This window comes from Sciurus carolinensis, chromosome 6 (genome assembly GCF_902686445.1).
Source record: "Sciurus carolinensis chromosome 6, mSciCar1.2, whole genome shotgun sequence".
NCBI lineage: Eukaryota > Metazoa > Chordata > Mammalia > Rodentia > Sciuridae > Sciurus > Sciurus carolinensis.
Genome location: NC_062218.1, coordinates 28,109,908 through 28,131,046, shown reverse-complemented (window position 1 = coordinate 28,131,046; position 21,139 = coordinate 28,109,908). Strand labels below are relative to the sequence as shown.

The 21,139-nt window shown below is 36.0% G+C and overlaps 1 protein-coding gene across 1 annotated transcript; it reads right to left on the bottom strand.

The window, feature by feature from the left end:
• Positions 1-1,046: 1,046 nt before the first annotated feature.
• Sub1 (SUB1 regulator of transcription) lies at positions 1,047-17,843 on the bottom strand. The gene is made up of 5 exons (XM_047556098.1): positions 17,760-17,843; positions 15,264-15,336; positions 12,642-12,764; positions 5,736-5,844; positions 1,047-3,716 (listed from the first exon to the last, which is right to left on the bottom strand). The coding sequence occupies exons 2-5, from the start codon at positions 15,333-15,335 to the stop codon at positions 3,637-3,639; spliced, it is 384 nt and encodes a 127-aa protein (XP_047412054.1). The 5' UTR covers position 15,336; positions 17,760-17,843; the 3' UTR covers positions 1,047-3,636.
• Positions 17,844-21,139: the final 3,296 nt, after the last annotated feature.

Genomic DNA, 21,139 nt, shown 5'->3' with positions numbered 1-21,139 from the left:
TATGAAATGTCACAGTATTAAAATTCACCTTAACTTGCTTTTTATCCCGGAAGGGTTAATGGTATAAGTCACCATCTAACAACACATTACCCAGCAGAAGGATAACCACTTAAACTATCAAGAAGTCTAAGAGTGAAACAAGGAGAGAGGAGCATTTCACTTCAAGTCACGATGTTGTTAGTAATTCAAGACTAAAATGGCTATATAAAATCCGAAATCTGAACTCTATAAGGAACCCATTAAGCATGGGGTAGGGGAAAGTTTAACTATGTAACAAGATTTTTTTATTCAGATAGACATGAATAGATTCTTTTGATGTTTCCTGCTTTTCATACTATATAAATTTCAAGTACTTTCTTCTGACTAGATTTAAGTCCATGTTAATTTATTGAAACCAATTTACAGTTGAAAATGGAGTAAGAGTCTTCATGGATCTTTCAATCTCTGTATAAGTTCATAAACAAATTAAATGAAACCTTTATGTATAAGTAAGCAAAAACACTGATTAACAGGGAGAAAAGAGAGACTTCATAAATGAAAATTACAAGTCTGAAACACTCCAAAGTCCATTACATAGTTAAGCACACCAAGAAATCATCACACTACAAAGCACTCAGGGTGTACACCTTGGTATTTGCATTTTTCCATTTGGATCAGGTAGACAGAAAAATAAAATGGGCCCACACCAACCCATATCAAATATCTTCAAAATATTTTACACTTGAAGGCTAATATTGATTCCAAGCATTCATTCAGAAAGGTGTTCTATTTCTTAGTAAAACCCAATCGACATAAATAATCCATTCATCTTCAGGCTTGTGAAACTGGGAAAACACAAAGTGCACATTTCTTATTTTTATTTCAACATTTAAAATTTTCACAGGTGGAGAATCATATTCACTGATAGCTCCATGGAAGATGTACAAATAAAGTGTACAGGCATTCCACAATTAACAGAATTACATATTTGTGACTATGTGCATGTTTATACTAGCGTTTCTCTGGAAAAAACACTTTTTAAAAAAAAAAACTTGAGTGCTTCGCTGTTATTAATTTCCACAAAAAGTGAACCACAAGGAATTTCAGGACAATACCTAAATATTGGTCAGCATTTTTTTTTTTTCTTCAAACTTTTATAATATGCTAACATAATTCTGTCAGGAACACTTTATTACTATTCAATTCTTTCTCTTTTCTCAGGATGTACTTTCATTTTCCCCCTAAGTCTTTTTTTCTAAATACATGTTGGAGAATAGATTGATCATCACCGCATCTTGACTAACTAATGAGGTAGGAATATTCTTTAAGAGAAGTTTTTAGGCATTTATGAAGCAAAGCAAAATAATCAAAATGCAAAGGTTTTTTTTTTCCCCCCCAGTGGTTGTTCTTTAAATAAAACCCAAAAGAATTAGAAATTGGTCTAATATTGTTCATATTTTAAAGGAGGAAAATCTAGTAGAAAGCCCTGCTACTGAGTATATTAAAGGACAAACCTGAGTACTGACATTAATTAAATTCATTTTTGGCATTACCAAGTAAGATACTATGCCTCAAAATGCCAAGCTTTCTTCCTGGGAGAAATCTTACTGAGGAGATAAAGCTTAAACAGAAAATAATGTACTCTATTCTTCTTTTTCAGTACAAGTTAGTCTACTTATTTTAACTCAATTCTCATCCTTTCCTACACAGAGAAAAATATGAATAATTTCAGAATACTACATATCCAGTAACATAATTAAATGAATTCAGCAGTCAACTTACCAAACTGCCAAACACTCCTTAGAAGATTTTACTAATATTATACCAAACAACTAATAAGTGCCTAGGTGATAGACTACAGCGCCATCTCAGTATAAGCAGACTGCATACATCCTCTGAATTCACGTAAACCTAAAAAAACTGATCCATCATTCCATCTTTATCTATACCAAAATCAAAGTTCTGTGTACTCACAACCCCTTCTCTGTGTCAAAAAATATTTTTTAAAAACTATCCAATTTAGAGATTAGGACACACGTTTCCAAATAAGGGGGGGTACCAATCAAGAACAATTTGTCTTAACAATATTGTGAACACTTGAGTACCTATTATTTGATAAAGACTACACTACCAGAAAAAGAGATCTCTTTATCAATTTCACCTTTAAAAAAATGAGTAACTATATGGTCTGGCAGATGGTTTTAAAATTAAGTCCTTGAAACTACACTACAAAATTTTTTAAGACATAGGAATCAAACTTGCTAAAAGAACAGTGCAATTCTCTTGAAATGGTAGCCCTTAATGTCAGTAATCATTTAAAATCTGCTACCATCCACAATTTGTCAAAAGTAATTTTTACCTCTAAGCCTTTTGTTTACTATTCTACCTATTGTGTCCTATCAAATGATAAAATCTCAAAATATATCATTTAGTTTGAAGAAAATTCTTTCCTCTTCACATGCCACCTTCCTTAATTTCAGTAAGTTTCCTTTACATTCGTTTAAGGCACACCATACCCTATTTATTGCTGCAAAGCCCCTGAAACATGTGCCTCAATCTGTCTGCTTCACAATGGTTAAAATGAAAACTACTTAAGTGTTTACTAAAACTTACTAACATCATGTCTAGAAAGCCACGTCCAGTAACCAACTCTACTGAAGTAAAGGCCAAAAAAAACTAAATATATGCTCTTTCCCCTAAAAACTGACCACATTACCTAACTGTGACTGTAAAGCTCAGTGACCTTTCTGGCTACACATAAATCCATACTCAAATGTTATAAAACAAAATGTTAGGCCAGTAAGCTTTCACAGTTTTTTATTAAGTCCTAGTCTAGTTTAACAGTATCTGATTTTACAGACATCATCCCACGGTGAACATGTTTACTAACTGAAAGCTAATCAGACATCTAATCATTATTTTCTGTACACTAAGCAGTAAGATAATTACAAAGAACACTATGAGGTAATGACATACACTTGCTTGAAGTTTTCATACAAGCCACATATCAAACTATATCTGCTCTAATAATTACTACAGATTTAGTGATGTAGTTCCCTTATAATATTTTAATTGTAAGTACCTTATTGAAATAACACTTTGATAATTTCGCTGACTTTCAAATTAGCATAATATAGTAAATGAAAAAAGTGAAATGAAAATGAAGAGACTGAGTTATTAAAGGAAAATGAATTAAAGAAAAAAAGGAAAGTGACTGAGACAAGCTTTGACATTTAGCTGGAAGAGATCAAGATGCACAGATTTCACAAATCTAACGTTAAAAAACTCAATGCAATACAAATCCTTTTCATGTAAAAACTGAGTTAAAACTAATAAGTCTATAAAACTGTTAATTTTGGCCTTAAAGAGTATCTAGTCTTTTGATCAAAAAAGGCCACAACAGTTAAGATTGTAATTACTTGATTTTATTTTACACTAGGTGGTGGGCACAAAGCAATCCTTCCTTAATAAAGTTGACAATTAGCTTCACTCAGAACATTTTTAATAATGCACATTAAAAAAAAGTATTCATCTTACAAATTGTTCTGCAATCCAAATATACAATAGCTTGGAAAACAACGTTTAGAAAACAAAAGCCAATGTAAAAAGACAGGATTAAAACAACCAGAACAGTACAGGTTTTATATGGCTCAGATTTTACAGTTTTCTTACTGCATCATCAATGTCAGAAATCTGTTCCTTCAGCTGGCTCCACTGCTCAGGATTTAAAGAAATACCTAAAACAAAGTTTAAAAATTCAAGTTTGAAAATCTATTCAAGCTTTTTTATTGTCATACTTCCAAATAAAGTATTATTTTATCAAAATTGCCATTGTTTTTTGAGCCCCTGGGTTCAATACCTGGGTTCAACACAGGTTGGTTTTTGTTGTTTTGCATTGCTGGGGATCAAACGGAGTCTTCAGTATGCAAACCATCTGCTCTACCACTGAGCTATATATATCACCCACCCCCAAACTACCATTTGAATGGCACAAGGCTACAATATTGAAAGTTGAATCATATTTTTTTAAAACCAGGTATTGAACCCAGGGGCACTCAACCACTGAGCCACATCCCCAGCCCTTTTTAATATTTTATTTAGAGAAAGGGTCTTGTCTCACTGAGTTTGCTTAGGGCCTCACTAAATTGCTGAGGCTGGTTTTGAAATCACAATCCTCCTGCCTAAGACTCCCAAACCACTAAGATAACAGGCGTGGGTCCCCAGCAAATCGTACATTTTTAATTACAAATTCATTAGTTTCCTAAGTAGGTCAACCTAGCTGGTATTCCACAATGCATCCTACATGATGCCTATGACAACCAAAGAGAACAAGTGACAATTTGAAGATGCATCTCACTAATCACACTAGCAAGCTAAATGGTCAAGCTCAGATGTGTCATGTGAAACACCCACTCATAGAAACTATTGGTTTTAACACTTGCCCCAAATTTCCACAGGAATTCAAGGTGAATGGAACTCTCAGTCCTTCTAGAAGCATTCGTTTCATTTTGGAAAAATCCTGGAATGTGATTCACCCAGGACTTCTTAAAATGGGTGAGAGTACATTTTGGAATTATTCTGTCAAGGTTCAAATCTCAGGCTCTAACTGTATGACCTTAAAAAAATTACTTCAGTTTCCTCTCACCAGTAAAATAGTATTTACACAAAGGGTTGTTGTAAATTATTAAACTAGGTAATATGAATAAAAACTTGATATATTACCCCAAGACATAAGTAAATACTTGAATTAATGTAATTCACAAAAAACTGCTTAGAAGCCATGAAACTGAAAGAACACACTGGAATACCAAGGAAGGGCTTGAGGTTAATCAAATTGTTTCCATAAATGTTTCAGGAACACACAACCCTGGCATTAACCACTCTGGAATAACACAAATAATCAATCCAGAAATGACTTGAACAAGAAAACATAAAAAGACATTAAAGTAGATAGGCACAATGGTGCATGCCTATATCAGGGCTCAGGAAGCAAGGCAGGAGGATTACAAGTTCAAGATCAGCCTAAACAACTTTGTAAGACCCTGTCTCAAAAAATAAAAAGACTGTAGATACAGTTCAATGAGCAAAGTGCCCCTGGTACATACACAGAAAAACGGAAAGTATGTAGAGGTTGCCTTTTAATAAGCCTGAAAACTGCACGAAATGAATAAGTGGTTTAATAAGTCTGAAAACTGACAGAAAAGCAGAATAGTATTAAATAAGGATTTTTTTTTTTTTAAATCAACCTCAATCAACTGCCCAAAAATACAAATTTAGGTTGATTTAAAAAATGTTCTCTAGCTATTTGGTAAATAAAGTATGTTTCTACATGCAAACAGGATTGAGCAGGATGAAGCACAAATAGAAGGACAGCAACCCACTTGAAGGATACTATAAAGTATGGTCTTAAGGAGCTGAATTGAAGTATAAACCTGGATTTTTCCATTCCTGATTTTACAACCTCCCAGATAGTGTCTAGTCTGCTTCAAAATGTAAAATTAAAAATTATATTCAAATAAATTAGCAACCTATTAAAGTGGTATTGTGGTATTAGCAATGTTACTTTTCTTGATTTTATTCCCAAAAGATTTATTTTAAAAAGATTAAATATCCTGCTAAAAAAGGGACTAGAAGAGTGTCATTCTTGCCCTCTGTGCCCTGCCATCATTATCTCAATTTCAACTCAAGTAGGTTACTTAGAAATGTTTTAAGCCAGTCCCAACATTAGAACCCAAATTAAAGAAATAAAACCTCACCTTTTCTTCCTGGTTTCATTTCACCTTCTGGATCCATCCAATATTCTCTAATATCAATTAGAACTTTCCCTTTAAAATCCCGAACACTGACGTACCTCATTTTCCCGATCTGTAAATAAATAAAACCCAAAAATAAAAAGTGTTTCTTTTGACAGTGATGTCTGTTTTGACCGTGTTGTCCTACTTACATTAACCATTTGCTACAAGCTAACTCTATATTTAGTCATGAAATGATCAAATGTTTCAATATCATAATACAAAAAATCCCTGTTAAAAATATTTTTAAAAAGACAGAAACAAACCAAAAGCACACCTCACATTTCCAATCATTTTTAAAAGTATAAATCATTAGTAAAAAAAAATGCAGCATCTATGGAAAACAGTAATAACACTTCCTCAAAAATTAAAACTAGAACTGCAATATGACCCAGCAAATCCACTTTGGGATCTACAGTCATTCACCACTTAACAACAGAGTATGTTCCAAGGAATAAGTAGTTTGGTGACTTTGCCCTTGTGTGACCATAAGTGTATGTAGACAAACTAAGACAGCTACAATGTCACAATATACTCTTATGGCAATATACTCTTATGGAATCACCAATATATATGTGGTTCATCACTAAAACACTTTGAAAAGCATACCTGTATCTCCAAAAGAAATTATATAAGTCTCCAAGTTATATCTGTATGCCCATGTTTGTTAACTGCATTATTATTCACAAGAGCCAAAAATTAGAAGCAACCCGAATGTCCACCCACTGATGGATAAAATGTGCAACGTACACACAATGGAATATTACTCAGTCTTTAAAAAAAGAAAAAGAAATCCTGTCACATTCTACAATACACATTCATCTCAAGTTTGTGTCAAGTGAAACAACCAATCATAAAGCAATAGTGATACTGCTGATTCAACATACCTGAGATATCTAAAAAGTCTAAAGCAATTATAAGAAAAAAAAAAAAAAAGCAAAAATGTGGTCATTAGGGCTGAGAGAAATGGGAAAGGGAATTACTTTTTTTATTTTATTTTTTTTTTTTTTGGGTGCTAGGGATTGAACCCAAGGTCTTGTGCTTACAAGGCAAGGACTCTACCAACTGAGCTATCTCCCCAACCCTGGAAATTATTGTTTAATGTTTTGCAAGAGGAAAAGGTTCTGAAGATCTGTTTCACAACAATGTGAATAAACATATTTTTTACCACAATAAACCAAAGCATTAGTAAGCAAAATCTTCCAGTACAAACTATATCCAATAAGAATTCACAGATTCATCTATATTGCTTTAGTAACCATTCTGAATACAGGAATCCAGAGTTCCAGTCACTAGACACTTAAGAAAGCTCTTCCTTTTGACATTCACTTCAAATAACAACTCTTTAATGCACTGACTCGCAAACTGAGAAAATTATCCACAAAAAAAAAAAAAAAAATTGTCTTTCAAAACCCTTACACTGTTGCTGAACACAAACTACAAATTCCAGGGTAAGAAAAACAGACTTTACTCAACAAAGCATCTGATGACACTTTTCAAGGCTCAGTAAGTATAGTAAGAAAGTGTGTGGTACTGGAGAAAGACAGACATAAAGGTCAAGGGATTAGAATGCACTGTCTTACACACAGAAATTAATTCTCTGAGATGTCTATAAAGACTACATGGATCACTAACAAATATGAAAACTAAAACTATAAAACTTCTAGGAAAAATATTCTGTTAGAAATTTTTGTGGCCATGGAGTATACAAAATTAAGTCTTGGATAGGAAAAAAAAAAAGCACTTATCAAAAGAAGAAAAAATTGGTTAAAATGAACTTAAGTCAAATTTAAAGCCTTTCTTTAAAGATTAATTCAGAAAATAAAAAGGCAAACCATACAACTGAAAATTATATTTAAGGACTCAGTTATGACTCTTCAGGCTACCAAGTGAGATTGAAAAAAAGCAGGTACAGATTCACTCAGAGAACGCTACTGTGGAGAAGACCAGAAAAAACAATGAACCTACCTAAATCTGTAATGACCTCATCTCCATGATAGATAAATGATATGGAGGCCACCTACCAAGGAAAGATAGGATCTCTCTTTTCCCGGTATCCCTTCATCCATTTGATTCTCTTAGGTTCATGTTCTTTCCTCTCAACTCATTTTAAACTAGATTGTTGTTTAAAGACTAAAAATTTCCCCTTAGGTTTAAAAAAAAAAAAAGAAAAGAAAAATGCTCACTACATGTTCTTTATTAATAAAGGATTTCCAAAATACAGTGTTACAACTCAGTAAAATCAAATGACCTAGTTGTTAAAAAGAAAAAGAGTTTGAACAGACTCTTCACAAAAGATATAAAAGTAGTCAATAAATGTGATCCAAGATTTGAAACGATTACGACATTCAGGAAATGAGAGTGAAACCACAATGAACTGCTACTTACACACCCATTAACTAAAACAGATAAAATTAAAAACTAACACTCCAGTGAGGATGTGGAGCAACTCAAATCTCACATGCTTATAGGTGTTTAAAAATGGTACAGCTACTGGAAAAACAGTTGGCTAGTTTCTTATCAATGGTACAGCTACTTGAAAAACAGTTGTCTAGTTTCTTATCAAATTACACACACATATCCCATGATCCAGCAAATATATCTCATTTGTATATCCAAATAGTGCCTGTAGAAAGACTGTTTTTGAGACTAGACAGATCTTTTCCTAATAGGCCAAGACTTTACACCCAAATGTCCAAGGACAATGAATACACAAACTGGAGAATAAACAAGAAGAATACTGCTCAGGATCAATCTCAACACATTATACAAAAGAAGCCAGACACATACACAAAGACAGATAACTGTATGACTCCTTTTATATGAAGTTCTAAAACAGGGAAAATATACCTACATTGATAGGAATACGACCAGTTATTCCATGAGGCAGAGATATAATTATGTAAGACCAAGAAGGAAGCCTCTAGGGTGATGAAAATGCACTGGTCACAAGAGTGAATACATTTAGCATAGCTCATCAATTTATGCTTTTTATATAATTTATGTGCATATAAATTTACCTCAATAAAATTTTTTTAAAGATGAACTTGTCCAATACCAACTTCTCCCTTGAGGAAAAATGAATAAATTCACAAATTCTTACAAAACACTAAAAAAGAAAAAAATGATGAGGAGACACTAGTATAGTGTCTATATTTAAAGTAGAAAAACTGTCCTTGCAATCACATTTCACAGGAAGAAATAAGAGAATTAAAATACAGAATATACATATTTTTACATCTGCTTATCATCTAGAGACTAACAGAATACAGCATTTTTTTTTATCAACAGAAGTATGATTCTTAAAAATTTTTTTAATTCGGTTTCCTTTGAGAACCTGATAAAGGTTATGAGGTTATGACTAATTCTTTCACAAAATCTCATGGACTGTCATCCAAGCCCTTTTCCCAGGTGAAAAAAAAAAATTGACTCAGTAAAGATCATTTTAAAAAATAATTTCAGTGCTAGGAATGTAGTTCAGAAGTAGAGCACTTGTTTAGCATGCATGAGGCCCTACATTCAATCCCCAGTACCTCAAAATTAAATAAAAAATGGTAATTTTTAAGGTATCCGGTATCACCCTTAAACCACCAAATCAACTAAGACAGCAGTACTGATCATTTGTGCCTAATTTTGAAAAAAATATGAATCAAAGTTCCCTGCCTCAACCATCCTGACCTTTTAATAGACAGGTACCAAGGAATTACAAGATAGCCCTCTCTCATCAGTCTTTATTATCAGATGTCATCGCAGGTCAATTATTTCCCTATAGAATCCAGCCCTCAAAAATTCAGAACTGAAGAAATCAGAAGGCAAGCATCTAGAAATATTTCCTCTCTAGTCAGAATTCTGATTAAATCATTCCAGAGTTCAAAAGAATAGTGTAGTCATTTGGGGAAGTCCAACTCTCTTCAAAAACTAGACTGTTGCTCACATTTGATATATATCACCTTTCCAGAATTTAAGATTATTTCCCAGGTTCTAGTCTCAAAGCAGACATTTAGCTTAAAAAAAATAAAAATAAAAATAAAAATCCTGTCTTAGCGCTACCTAGCCAGTACCCAAACAATTTCTGATTTCAGATTTATTTGTTTTGAAAAGTATATCTGATACTGTCAAAGATTCTAATTTGAGGATCTTACCAAATCTAAAAGCTTCTGCTCTGTGGATGTCTTTAAAGCACTTTGGTAAATGAAAAATATATAGCTCTATCTTTTTAAAAAAACCTTATAAAACACAGTGGGGCTACTGTTTTTCCTTCCAAATCCCCATTCTTCATCCATATTCCTAATAATCAAACAATTATCACTAACAAAAAGGTCTCATTTAATATTATAAAATCAATATATTCAAATGTGTTCTTAAAATGATTAAAATCCAGTGTAAGCATTAAAAAGTTTTCTATGGCCAAAAAACCCACAATAAAAAGGGTATCATGACAAAAAAATTAAATATCACATATCTTTTAGATTGTGTACACTATTAGGTCAGTAAAAACCCTTTGAAAGTAAGGTCTACAGGTTATCCTACAGGTTAATTTTCAAAAGGTGAAGTGTCTAACGGACTTAAGGATGCTTAGTAACCTTTACACATGAGGATTTAAGAATTGAAGCTCTTTTATCCTGTCACAATGATGCACACTTCTTATCCCAGCTACTTGGGAAGCTGAAGTAGGAGGACTGCAAAGTTGAGGTCAGTCTGGGCAATTTAACAAGACCCTATCTCAAAAAAAAAAAAAAAAAAAAAAAAGATTTAGGATTGGGAAATTAGTAGAGTTCCCCTGGATTCAATCTCCAGTACTGCACAAAAGCACTGTTTTTTAGGGGAAGAAAAAATCACCCCCAAAAATAGATCGGGTTTTCACAAAACTACTCTTAAATAGAAACTAAAAAAATGTGAGTCCTGGCTTCTGTATAAAATCCATTCAAAGGTCAAAGATGATCTATTATTATACAAGCAAAAGTAGGCATACAGTGAGTGAACAGAAGTGATAAAAGCCCAAGACACTTGCCTAGCAAATATTTTTAAATATTAAAACATTCCAAAGCAGTTCTTCATTCTCCACAGAAGTCTATGAAAGAAACATGCTATCTTGCAGATTTTACATTTCATTCCACCCCTAAAATAGCTTCCAACTGTACTCAGAATAAAACTCAAAACTCCTAAACACAGCCTTACAACAAGAAGGCCCTATAAAATCCACCCTTCATCCTCCTCACGAACTATCTCTCTCCAACCTACACTTTTAGTCAGACTTTTCAGGTTCAAGTCACAAAGGCTTTATAATCCCTGCAGAATCCAAGATCTTTCCCAACTTTAAGTTATTCACACAATTCCCCTTACTTGGAAAATTCTTCCCTCTTCCACACTTTGTGAGGTTAGCTCCTCCTCCATTTCCTAAGGTTAAATGCCACTTCCTTAGAATGAAATTCCCAGAACACCTACTCTTAATAATTTGCCCCTTTACTTCTCTGCCCTTACCAAAATTTTAACTATGTATGTGTTTATCAGTATAATTTCTGTTCCCATAAATTCCAGGAAGTCACAGACCAGATCTACTTTGTTCACCACTGTAATTCAGAACCTGGCAAGACCTGAACGAAACAAGAAAACACAGTAAACATTCAATTACTATCTATTCAAAGCAATGAGGGCTCTCACATAATTCTTCCTCACATACATTTACTTACATTCTCTCATCAAAATATCCTACACTATCCCTTGTTCCTCTACGTTATACAGACATCAGATGATTTAGATCTATAACTAAATTCATCTGCATTTTATCTCTTTTCGTTCTCCAAAAGTATTACAAAGCAAAAATGAAAAAAAATTCAACTTCTATATCCCATTCCACCTTTACCCTAGCACTTCATCTTTCAAAGCCATCATCAGGTCAAAAAAATATAGACCAACCTCATTTTCTACTCAAATAAATATGTACAGTCACATTCTGTCCAACTTTTGTCTTCAATACTTGTGTCTCCTTGGAACACCATTCTTGCTCCCACTGCTATACTCTTAATTTTCTTTCACCATCTCCTCTTGACCTACATCCTTTCTTCTTCCATCTTTTATTTGAAAATCAACTAAGACAATTTTATCTACTTCTCCTTCTCTGATTTATCCTTTCTTCAGTGGATGGCTTTAATTAACCATGCTGATGGCTCACCTAAGACTTCGAGGAAGGCCTACTTACAGTATTTACAATCTTCCTCATCAGTATCTTCATCGTCATCATCATTATTTCTTCCTTAGGGGAAAGTCATCTAACTCTCACCACATACTATCTCAGCAATCTCACCAGTATCCATTATCACCAATGCCTCTCTTCCTTCCCAAATTATACAATGATGCCAATTTCAAGTCTCCCTAAAAGTATATTAAAAAGTCCAAGAAAAGAAGTTATGCTAGTCCTCTCCAGGTGATTCTATCAAATTCCTCTTAATCTTTCCTCACTTTACCTATTCAACCCACTCTCCTTTACTGTGTATCAGACCTAATCAGACAGGTCATACTGCTATTTCTCCTAAAATAATCCAATCCATACTTCACAGTCCAATACTTAACCAACCTCTTCCAAGTTTCTTCCTTAAATGTGAAGTTCTCAGTCTCTTTGGGGGGATTCTAAACCATTTGAATTTGCATTGTTTTGAATATAGCAAACTAGAAACTATTTTACACTTTAATAATAATCCAGCATCATACAAATTACTTACACTTCTCACTTATTCTCTCATCTTAATAAACAGCCTTAGTCAGAGGATTATCAAACACATGAAAGACTTAAGCAATACAGAACAAGAGAGTTTTACATTCTTCAGACCAACTGAGACAATTCTCTGACTCTAAGGAAATGACCAACTTTACCTGAAACATGTTATCATCTCTGCTGCTGCTGCTCTGCTTGGAAGATGACAGAGCTCTTGAAGTTTCACCAGTCTTTTGCTTCTTTACAGGTTTTTCTGGAGCAACTTGCTTTTTCCTCTTTAACTTAAAAGAAAAAGAATATGATAAAAATTTGTCAAATTCTTAAAAATAAAAAAACCTCAAGTTCAAAAAATTAGACTACTTCTGAAGATTTAAAAGAATGACTACCTTCATTGAATTAAAAAAAAAAAAGTTTCACTTAACAATAGAAACTATGAACCTAACCTACATGTTTATCTAACAATGTTTTCAAACTCTCTTCATAATCACAGAAGATACTTCAGGCACTGGTAGCCAGAGGATAGTCATTCTGTAGACTGGGATCAGATAAAAGGAATTCATTGGAAGAGACAAGGAGGAAAAAACAAAGTCAAAACCCACTGCTTTTGCATAAACTTTTGGAAACCACAGGTCTACGAAGCTTATCAATTTTTTTTTTTAAATTTTTTTTTATTGTAAACAAATGGGATACATGTTGTTTCTCTGTACATGGAGTAAAGGCATACCATTTGTGTAATCATAAATTTACACAGGGTAATAACAAAGGAGGTACACTTATTAAATATAATACTGGCAACTTACTCCATTTCTAGGACAAATTTACTTATGCCCTGCTTACTCTAAAGGAGGTTTAAACTGGTTTAAGGAATGTATGCTAAGGCAAAACTAAAGAGTTATTTTGCCTGGGTGTGGTGGCACATGCCTGTAATACCAGCAAGCTGAATACTCAGGAAGCTGAAGGAGGATCACAAGTTCAAAGCCAGTCTCAGCATTTTAGTGAGGCCCCAACAACTTAGTGAGACCCATCTCAAAATAAAAATAAACAATAAAAAGGACTAGGGATGTGGTTCAGTAGTTAAGTACTTCTGGGTTCAATTCCTGGAACCAAAAAAAAAAAAAAAAATTATTTTGTACTAGGCACTGGACATCAACAAATCAAGAACTTCCTCATCGTAATTTATTTAAAAAAAACCCTAAAGACAGCAATGGGTTAAGACTAACATTCAAAATCTGCTTTATAAATAACATTATTATATGAGCTTTTTATATAGCCTTATTCTCAGGAAAAGTTAACAACTGAGGTGTGGTGGTGCACACCCAGTCTCAGCTCCTTGGGAGGCTAAAACAAAAGAATTGCTTGAGCCCAAGAGTTTGGGACCAACCTGGGCAACACCATAAGAGTCCACGTCCCAAAAAAAAAAAAAGTTAATCACTCAATTAAAAACCACAAGTTTCCCAGCCCAAACAGTAGAGGGCAGTCATGTTCCTTCTTAGTGGAAAAGTGTAAACTAGTATTTTAACATTACTAAATTACTGTACTAAATTAGTTGAAGCTAGGTATATAGGTGTTTATGAAATGAAAAATGTGATGTATTTAATATAAATGCTTAGAGTTAATAGTACTATTTGGATTTGAGACAAATGGCAAAAACAAACTCAGTAAGAAAGCAATTATTCTTTAAATCAAGATCTAAGTATTCTCTGTTGACTAATGTATGCCTGGTATATCAAAATTCAATAAAAATTTGTTTTATGAACATATTCACATGCTATACTAATATAAATTTAAAAAATAAGGAATTCACTCAAGTACAGCTACCTCAGCTCTTTGAATCCTTAAACTTCCAGATGATTTTATTAGTCTGTATTTACACTTTAAGCACTCCCTTTTCTCTTAGCTAGTATTGCTTGAGGGAAGGGAGTATGAGGGGTTTGCTGCTAAAGCACAAACTCTTGAAAACCACACATCTACAAACACTAATTACTTATTTTCACCAAGAAGATATACTAATAAGGGAGAATGCAACCAACTAATTCCATTTCTAGGATATGAATGTTTATTCATATATGTAAACTTCTATACATAAGAACAGGTCTGTGTGGAAGGAAGTCTTGACCGCAGCAAGTGAGATGCTCCGTTATGCTCCACTGAGATGCTCAGTTAAGTGGAATGCAAAGTTTACAGAGCAGTTGTCATCTAATGCAGAAAAAGCCCATTCTGTCAAATGGGTTGGTTCACCACATCAGCTTTGCCGGAAGATAATTCAACCAAAGGAAGGAATCAGAGCAAATGACATTCAAAATTAAAATGTAGCAAGCCCAAAATTCAGTAATACTTATGGGCAAAATAAACACCAAAGACTGAGAAAGCTGGCATTTAAAAACTCAGCTAATTCAACCCAACTACTACAATATCTACAGATTAGTCAGATTTCTGAGTAACAGCAAGTAGTATGTTTGGCCTAATCAGAATTCTATTCCCCTTGAGTCAGTCTAAGGAAATAGTTCTTCAATGTTAAGGTTTCTAAAGGTCCTCAATAAAGACTTTTTAAGTTGAAGGTAGGTCTAAATCCATACCTTCAGAGTCAGTAGGTATGGATGTACAAACAAGAATACTAGGTTCTTCTAGTCAAATGATCCAAAGGCCATCCTATACTTTCAGAAACTCCCAGGTTTTCATTTTAAGACTATGATATGCCTTTTATTATCACTTGGAAGTAGATGTGGGCAATATTGCTTAAATCAAGCATCACAAGAATGACTTGATGCAGTAATAGTCACCTTTTTCTCAACTTCACTGTCAGAATCACTGCCCGATGAGCTTGAGGAAACAAGTTCCTTTGATTTAGGCATTCTGAAAGAAAAATGCATTATGTAAATAAGTTACAAATTGCTCTATCACCTTCAATTTAGCTCTCCCCATTTCAAAAAAAAAGGACAAATTCCTTGGTTCACCCTACCATCTTGTGGCACTAAAGTTGTTACAATGAACGCAAGCGTTCATTAACCTACATTCACGACAAGCAGTGAAATGTTCTGAACCTAGTTATAAAAACTAAATGTACACGCACATTCTTCACCTTTTATCTTGTTCAAAGCCAATGGGTCTTTTTTTTAAATATTTTATTTGTTCTAACTGGTTGTACACGACAGTAGAATGCATTTTTGACATACTGCCAGTGGATCCTTTTAATACTTCATTTAGAGGGATCATAAATTTATGGGAGAATAGATTCAAGAAGGCAGCTTACAATTACTGTTATATCCAGAAGAAATGTAAATTATTCTACTTAGTACTGCTGTATACTTCTCACTAATATCAGACAATATACAATTATTCACCGAAAATGGACCTCAACATTAACACAACATGGGAAACAGCTGTACTATGCAAATGGGGAATCTAATTAATTTTGCCATAATAATCATCTTTCATCTATTCTGTATGCTAATTTTTAATTTTTGGCAACACTATCAAAATAACAGGTACTAATTAAGAGTTCACAATTACCCATAATTCACATTTTACACTGCCTTTTCTACTTGGAAATAAAAATTTGAACAATCTTTTTTCTGGGAAAGGCAAAACCCTCTACATAATCTAGTGCTTTGCTTATAAATAGATGTTTACTTAGTTGCCGAGCATAAAGCAGAGAGCAGACTCTATTAGTTTAAATCTCAAAGTTTCCAGGAATTCCAAGGCATATGGGTACCTCTTTTTCAAGTAATTCTTAATACCGGGTATTAAAATGCTAATCATCAAATTACCTTTTGCTCCCTCCAGGTCAGAAAAGTCTAGGTCCTTATTAAGTTTTGTATGCCCTAAAGGGCCTAATAAACTAACACACGGTAAATACTGAATATAAAGAAAAAAGAAACTTAAATTTTTCCTCAAAAATAAAAAATTCATAATCTAGCTCTCAATACTAAACTTGCATTGGCACTGGCATTGACTGTTCCAAAATAGGAGGTCAAGGTTAAAAAAAAAGAAAGTGGGCCATCCCAATTCTGACAATGAAATTCAAAAAGCTCGAACAGTGCCCAACCCGACCATGTAGATTTTAATAGGTAATTTCTTAAAGATGAGAAAAGTAAATTCAGAAGGAAACAGCATCATTCATAACCAAGTTTTATACAGTTTTCCTGTTACTGCTCCATTTTACAATCTGATCTCCAAAATCGATTTAGCTCAGTTTTCTACGCTAGCTGCTCATACAGCTGCCAAAAAAAAAAAAAAACCCTTTTAAAAATGCAATTAAACCGAATATAACCTATTTTTCACTTACAAAAAAATAATCAAGCATCACTATTGTCTATTATTAAAAGCTGCCTGGAGCCTAACGCAATTTCAAAGAACTATCTCTATTTAACCCACATTAAATCCATTCAAGAAAAAAGCAAGGTAATGGTACTAAAGCCAGTCTCTGAATTTTTCACAAAATATACTTTTACTTCAGTTTAATGAGGCTTTACAGTTCCAAAGGGTGGGACGAGTCATAATTCTGGCAAAGAATCAGTGAAAGAAACTATTGTAGAATATTTACAAACAGCAAACAAAAAAAGGAAATCTTCAGCCTTTGCAGACCGCGTGGGGGAGGACTGGAGAAAACGTGGTTAAGACAAACTAGGGCTGACGGCACACGATCCCGTACAAAGGTGCCCAGGAGGCAGGAAGGGGGTCGCGCGCCGCGGGGAAGCTACTAGATCTCAGGGCTGGCAACGGCTGGGGCGAGGGGAGACAGGTCGGTCGGAGGGGGCGTGGGAGGCGGCGAGGCGCGGAGGAGACGGTGTGGGGAGGGGAGGGACTTGCACCAAGCGCCATTTTCTCCTCTCGATGCGTTCCGCCGCCCCGCAAGCCAGCCATCTTCCCCCACAGCCCCCTCCCCACCGCGTCCGCTCTCACCCTTCCCCACAGCGCCCCGTTCCCTAGCGGCCAGGGTGGGGGCCGAGGGAGGCCGTGGCAGGGGCAGGCTTCCTACGCGACCCCTTCGTCCCCCCATTGTCCCGGGGGCGCCGTGTCCCCTACCCGCAGGACCTCACCCCCGCCCGACCGCGTCCCGCCCGTAACCGCCCCGCCCCGGTTCCCGAAGGCGGGCGTCTGGCATCGAAAGCCCTAAGCGCGTGGGGCGCGGCGTCGGGCACAGAGGAGGGGGCTCGGGACGCCAAAGAAGGAACAGGTAGATCAAACATAACCGATATTTCCTGCGGCCATCGCCCGAAGGGCCGCGGGGTCCTGGTGGCGGGGTGGTGGGGTGGGGGCGGGGCCCGCATACTCACTCTCCGCTTCTGCAGTCGACAGCCTTCTGCTCTCGGCTCGCGACTGACAGAGAACCGGAAGTGACGGCAGACTAGAGAGGCCGGCCCCGCCCCTTTGGGGCTTGCGCACGTGATGGGGCGTGGCCTCCCCGCCGAAAACCGACACCTAGACCCTTTCCAGGGCCTTAAAGGGACCGCCCCTCGTCCTGAAGGATTGGCACTGAAGTGTCTTAACGATTGATTGGTCCTTACCTGAGAGGGAATGAACATGAGTGTTTCATTCGAACTTTGCATTGGTTCAATAAATGTTTCTTCTATTGAAACGAAGGGACCATACTAAAAAAGAAAACATGCTGGCCCATTTTCCCACAAATTAGCCTCTTCATAGCCCACTCACCCTCAGTAGCTGACTATGGCTGGTAAAATTCAAAGGAAGGAAGCCAAAGACACAGCATTTAATTCTGCAAAGTGTAAGAAGCCTTTGCAGACCTCATTAACCACACAGCCCTTATGCCTAAATTGAAATCATGAAGGTGTAAGACAATTCACAGAAGGCAAAAGAAATCCATTCCATAAGCAGAATATAGCTATTATTTGAACATGTTTGGTGAATGCTTACTATAGCCAAGGACCAATATATTTATTCAACAAAGATTTTGCAAGCACCCACTGTGTGCACACACTGTATGAGGTGCTTTATATATATTACTCATCCTAATGAGCTTTCTCCAAAGTAGGGATGACTATTCTCTCCATCTTATAGATGAAGAAACCAAGGGTTAACATGGTTAAAGTAACTAGTTAGTTAAGGATTCAAACCTTGTACTAACTCATATTGCTACCTACCAAAGGAGAATGGAAAAGCTCTATCCCATTCCTACTTCATGCAGTGTCAAGACCACGGTCAAAAAAATGAAACACTGTATAATCCCTCGTATATGAAGTTCCAAATATAGGCCAAAATAATCTATGCACTAGAGGTCAGATTGCCCTGGGGGATGTCATTAAGGACAAGTATGAAGGAAACTGCTGTAGTGCTGAAAATCTGGGTACTGGTTACACACGTTTACAGTTGTAAAATTTCACTTAAGATTTGTGTACTTTTTAGTACATAAGATACACTTCAATAAGATAGTTTAAAAAGAGTGAAAAATAAAAATATTAAAATTGTAAAAAGATGGGATGCACCCAATAACCACAATTTCAGCTTGGTAGCTTGGGTAGCTTGGGAGCCTGGAGTTTGCACACCCAAAGGCAGTTAGGGAAGTTCCCACATGGATACTACAGTCAGATGACCAAAGTTTCCTAGGGGACAATGGTGCCTCAGGGAGTTGTGAGAACACCCACTGTTCAGGATATATTGTATGAGAAGTTTCACTTATTGGGTTAACTAGGGGATTATCAGGCTGCCTGGGCCCTGGAAGCCATGAATGTGGTTCTTTCTGGAAAGCTGGGTGCTGGTTGGAGAAGGGACAGGGTTCAGAGCTAGTTGTAACTTCCCTTCCCTCTACTCCAAGTTAGAGCTATAACTCCCTTTAATCCAGGACATTGAACTGCTCAAAGTTCATGAACCCACCTGAGGTCTCTGTACACGTTTGGAGTAAAGAAAGGTCTGTTTTTCTAAACTCAACCCCAGTGGGTTCCAAACAACTCTACTTTGAGATCCACTTGCATTCATTGCCTATATAGGGGAGAAAGCCAACCTTCCTTCTTGGCATAGCTGTGGAATTGTGCAGATGCAAGACAGTCACCAAAAATAAATTTCTAGACCTCAAAGAGCAGCAAGAGAAGAAGCATGCCCAAGAGGCAGAGCAAGACAAAGTACCCAGAGGAGCAGCACATGTTAAGGACTGTGCTCAATCATGACGACCAAGCCCCAGGTTAGTCAGATTCCCAGCAGTAAGAGATCTGAGAGGTGCATTCACGTGGCTGCCACACCAGACAACATAGTGATACAGAATCCCCAAATATGAAGGAGGTCAGCAGGTGGAGAATTTGCAAGGGATTTGGCAAAGTAAAAGATTCTATAGAGGGCTGGGGTTGTAGCTCAGTGGTAGAGCACTTGCCTAGCACTGGGTTCTATCCTCAGCACCACATTAAATAAATAAATAAATAAATAAGGTATTGCGTCCATCTACAACTAAAAAAAAAAAAAAAAAATTGAGTGCTTGAGTTTACAGATGGAGGAATTTCCCCAGTTCCTGGGTTCCCACCTAACCCCACCTTCACCCAAGAAAAGGGCTACATCTTCTCTGAAAAGATTGGAGTATCAGGAATGGAATGTGTGAAGGGGATATGAACCGAAGAATACAGGAGATTAAGTTGAAGTCTGATCATTAAATGTGAAAGCATACCTCCCCAGACTCTTCTAGCACTGTTTGACTTTTAAAAGATCATATATTTGCAGAAAAAATACAAATTAATTCTTCAAAGTATATTTTGCAAAACTTAATATAATGAAATAAAAGAAACAGTAAAAATAAACACTGATAGTGCTCACGGTCTGGGGAAACTGCAAACCTCCACACCTATCTTAAAAAAAAAAAATGCTTAGTATTCAAGGTAAACCTAGTGCACTTAATATAGTATCTCTGGCATCTCTGTCCTTTCTCCTCCTGTGCTGGTGATCCAACCCAGGGCCTTCTGCCTTTAACAAACATTTTTATTCAGGTTCTGTGTCTCTCAGGGAACTGGGCAGTGTGCCTGCTATAAGTTTGGGTTTCAGTTCTCAGAGTCTCTGGAGGTGAAGAGTTGTTAAGGAAGTATGCATTTTTAGAAGCAGGGAAACCTGATGCTTTGCATGCAAATTTAGTTGCCTCGGTTTTCTTGGGTGTGATACTTTGTGAAACTTCTAGCAAACCGTTGACTCAGTGATGTCTACTAAATAAAAGTGCATGTAATTTTAAAAAATAATTTCTTAAACTTAGTTAAAAAAGAAGAAGGAATATTTTAAAAAATAGAACTGTGGTTACTGGGCAAATACTGGAAGGGAGGCCTAATTCACATTCATTTGTATGGGTTGGGATTGGGTAAGGAATAGCTCCTTTTATAGGAAAATTCCTAGAAGGCATCTCTGGATATGAAAGGATCCCAAACACACACCCCTTACTTCAGAGCTTGGTCTGGAAGAAGTGATGCAAAGAGTAAGCTAATAAATGGGCTGCATTTGTAAAATCAGGAGGTGTCTCAGAAAGGGGGGCAGTTTGGGGATCAGAAATGAGAATGATTAAGGGAAAAAGTTCACTAACTATGAAATACCAGAGTTTGAGGAGACAACCAGAGAGAAATTCCCGGAGGATGGGATGGCTGGAGACCATTGTGCTAACACCCCATTACACACTTCCTTTCAGAACTTCAGAAAAAGACTTATTCAAGTAATGAGTCATTATTCTGAAGTGTTA

Excerpts from the sequence above, each read along its gene's own strand:
- Sub1 (XM_047556098.1), bottom strand. The coding sequence starts at position 15,335 with ATGCCTAAATCAAAGGAACTTGTTTCCTCAAGCTCATCGGGCAGTGAT. Across the intron at positions 12,765-15,263 it reads ACAGTGAAGTTGAGAAAAAG|TTAAAGAGGAAAAAGCAAGT; the intron begins GTGACTATTACT and ends TTTTCTTTTAAG. Across the intron at positions 5,845-12,641 it reads GAGATGATAACATGTTTCAG|ATCGGGAAAATGAGGTACGT; the intron begins GTAAAGTTGGTC and ends ATTTATTTACAG.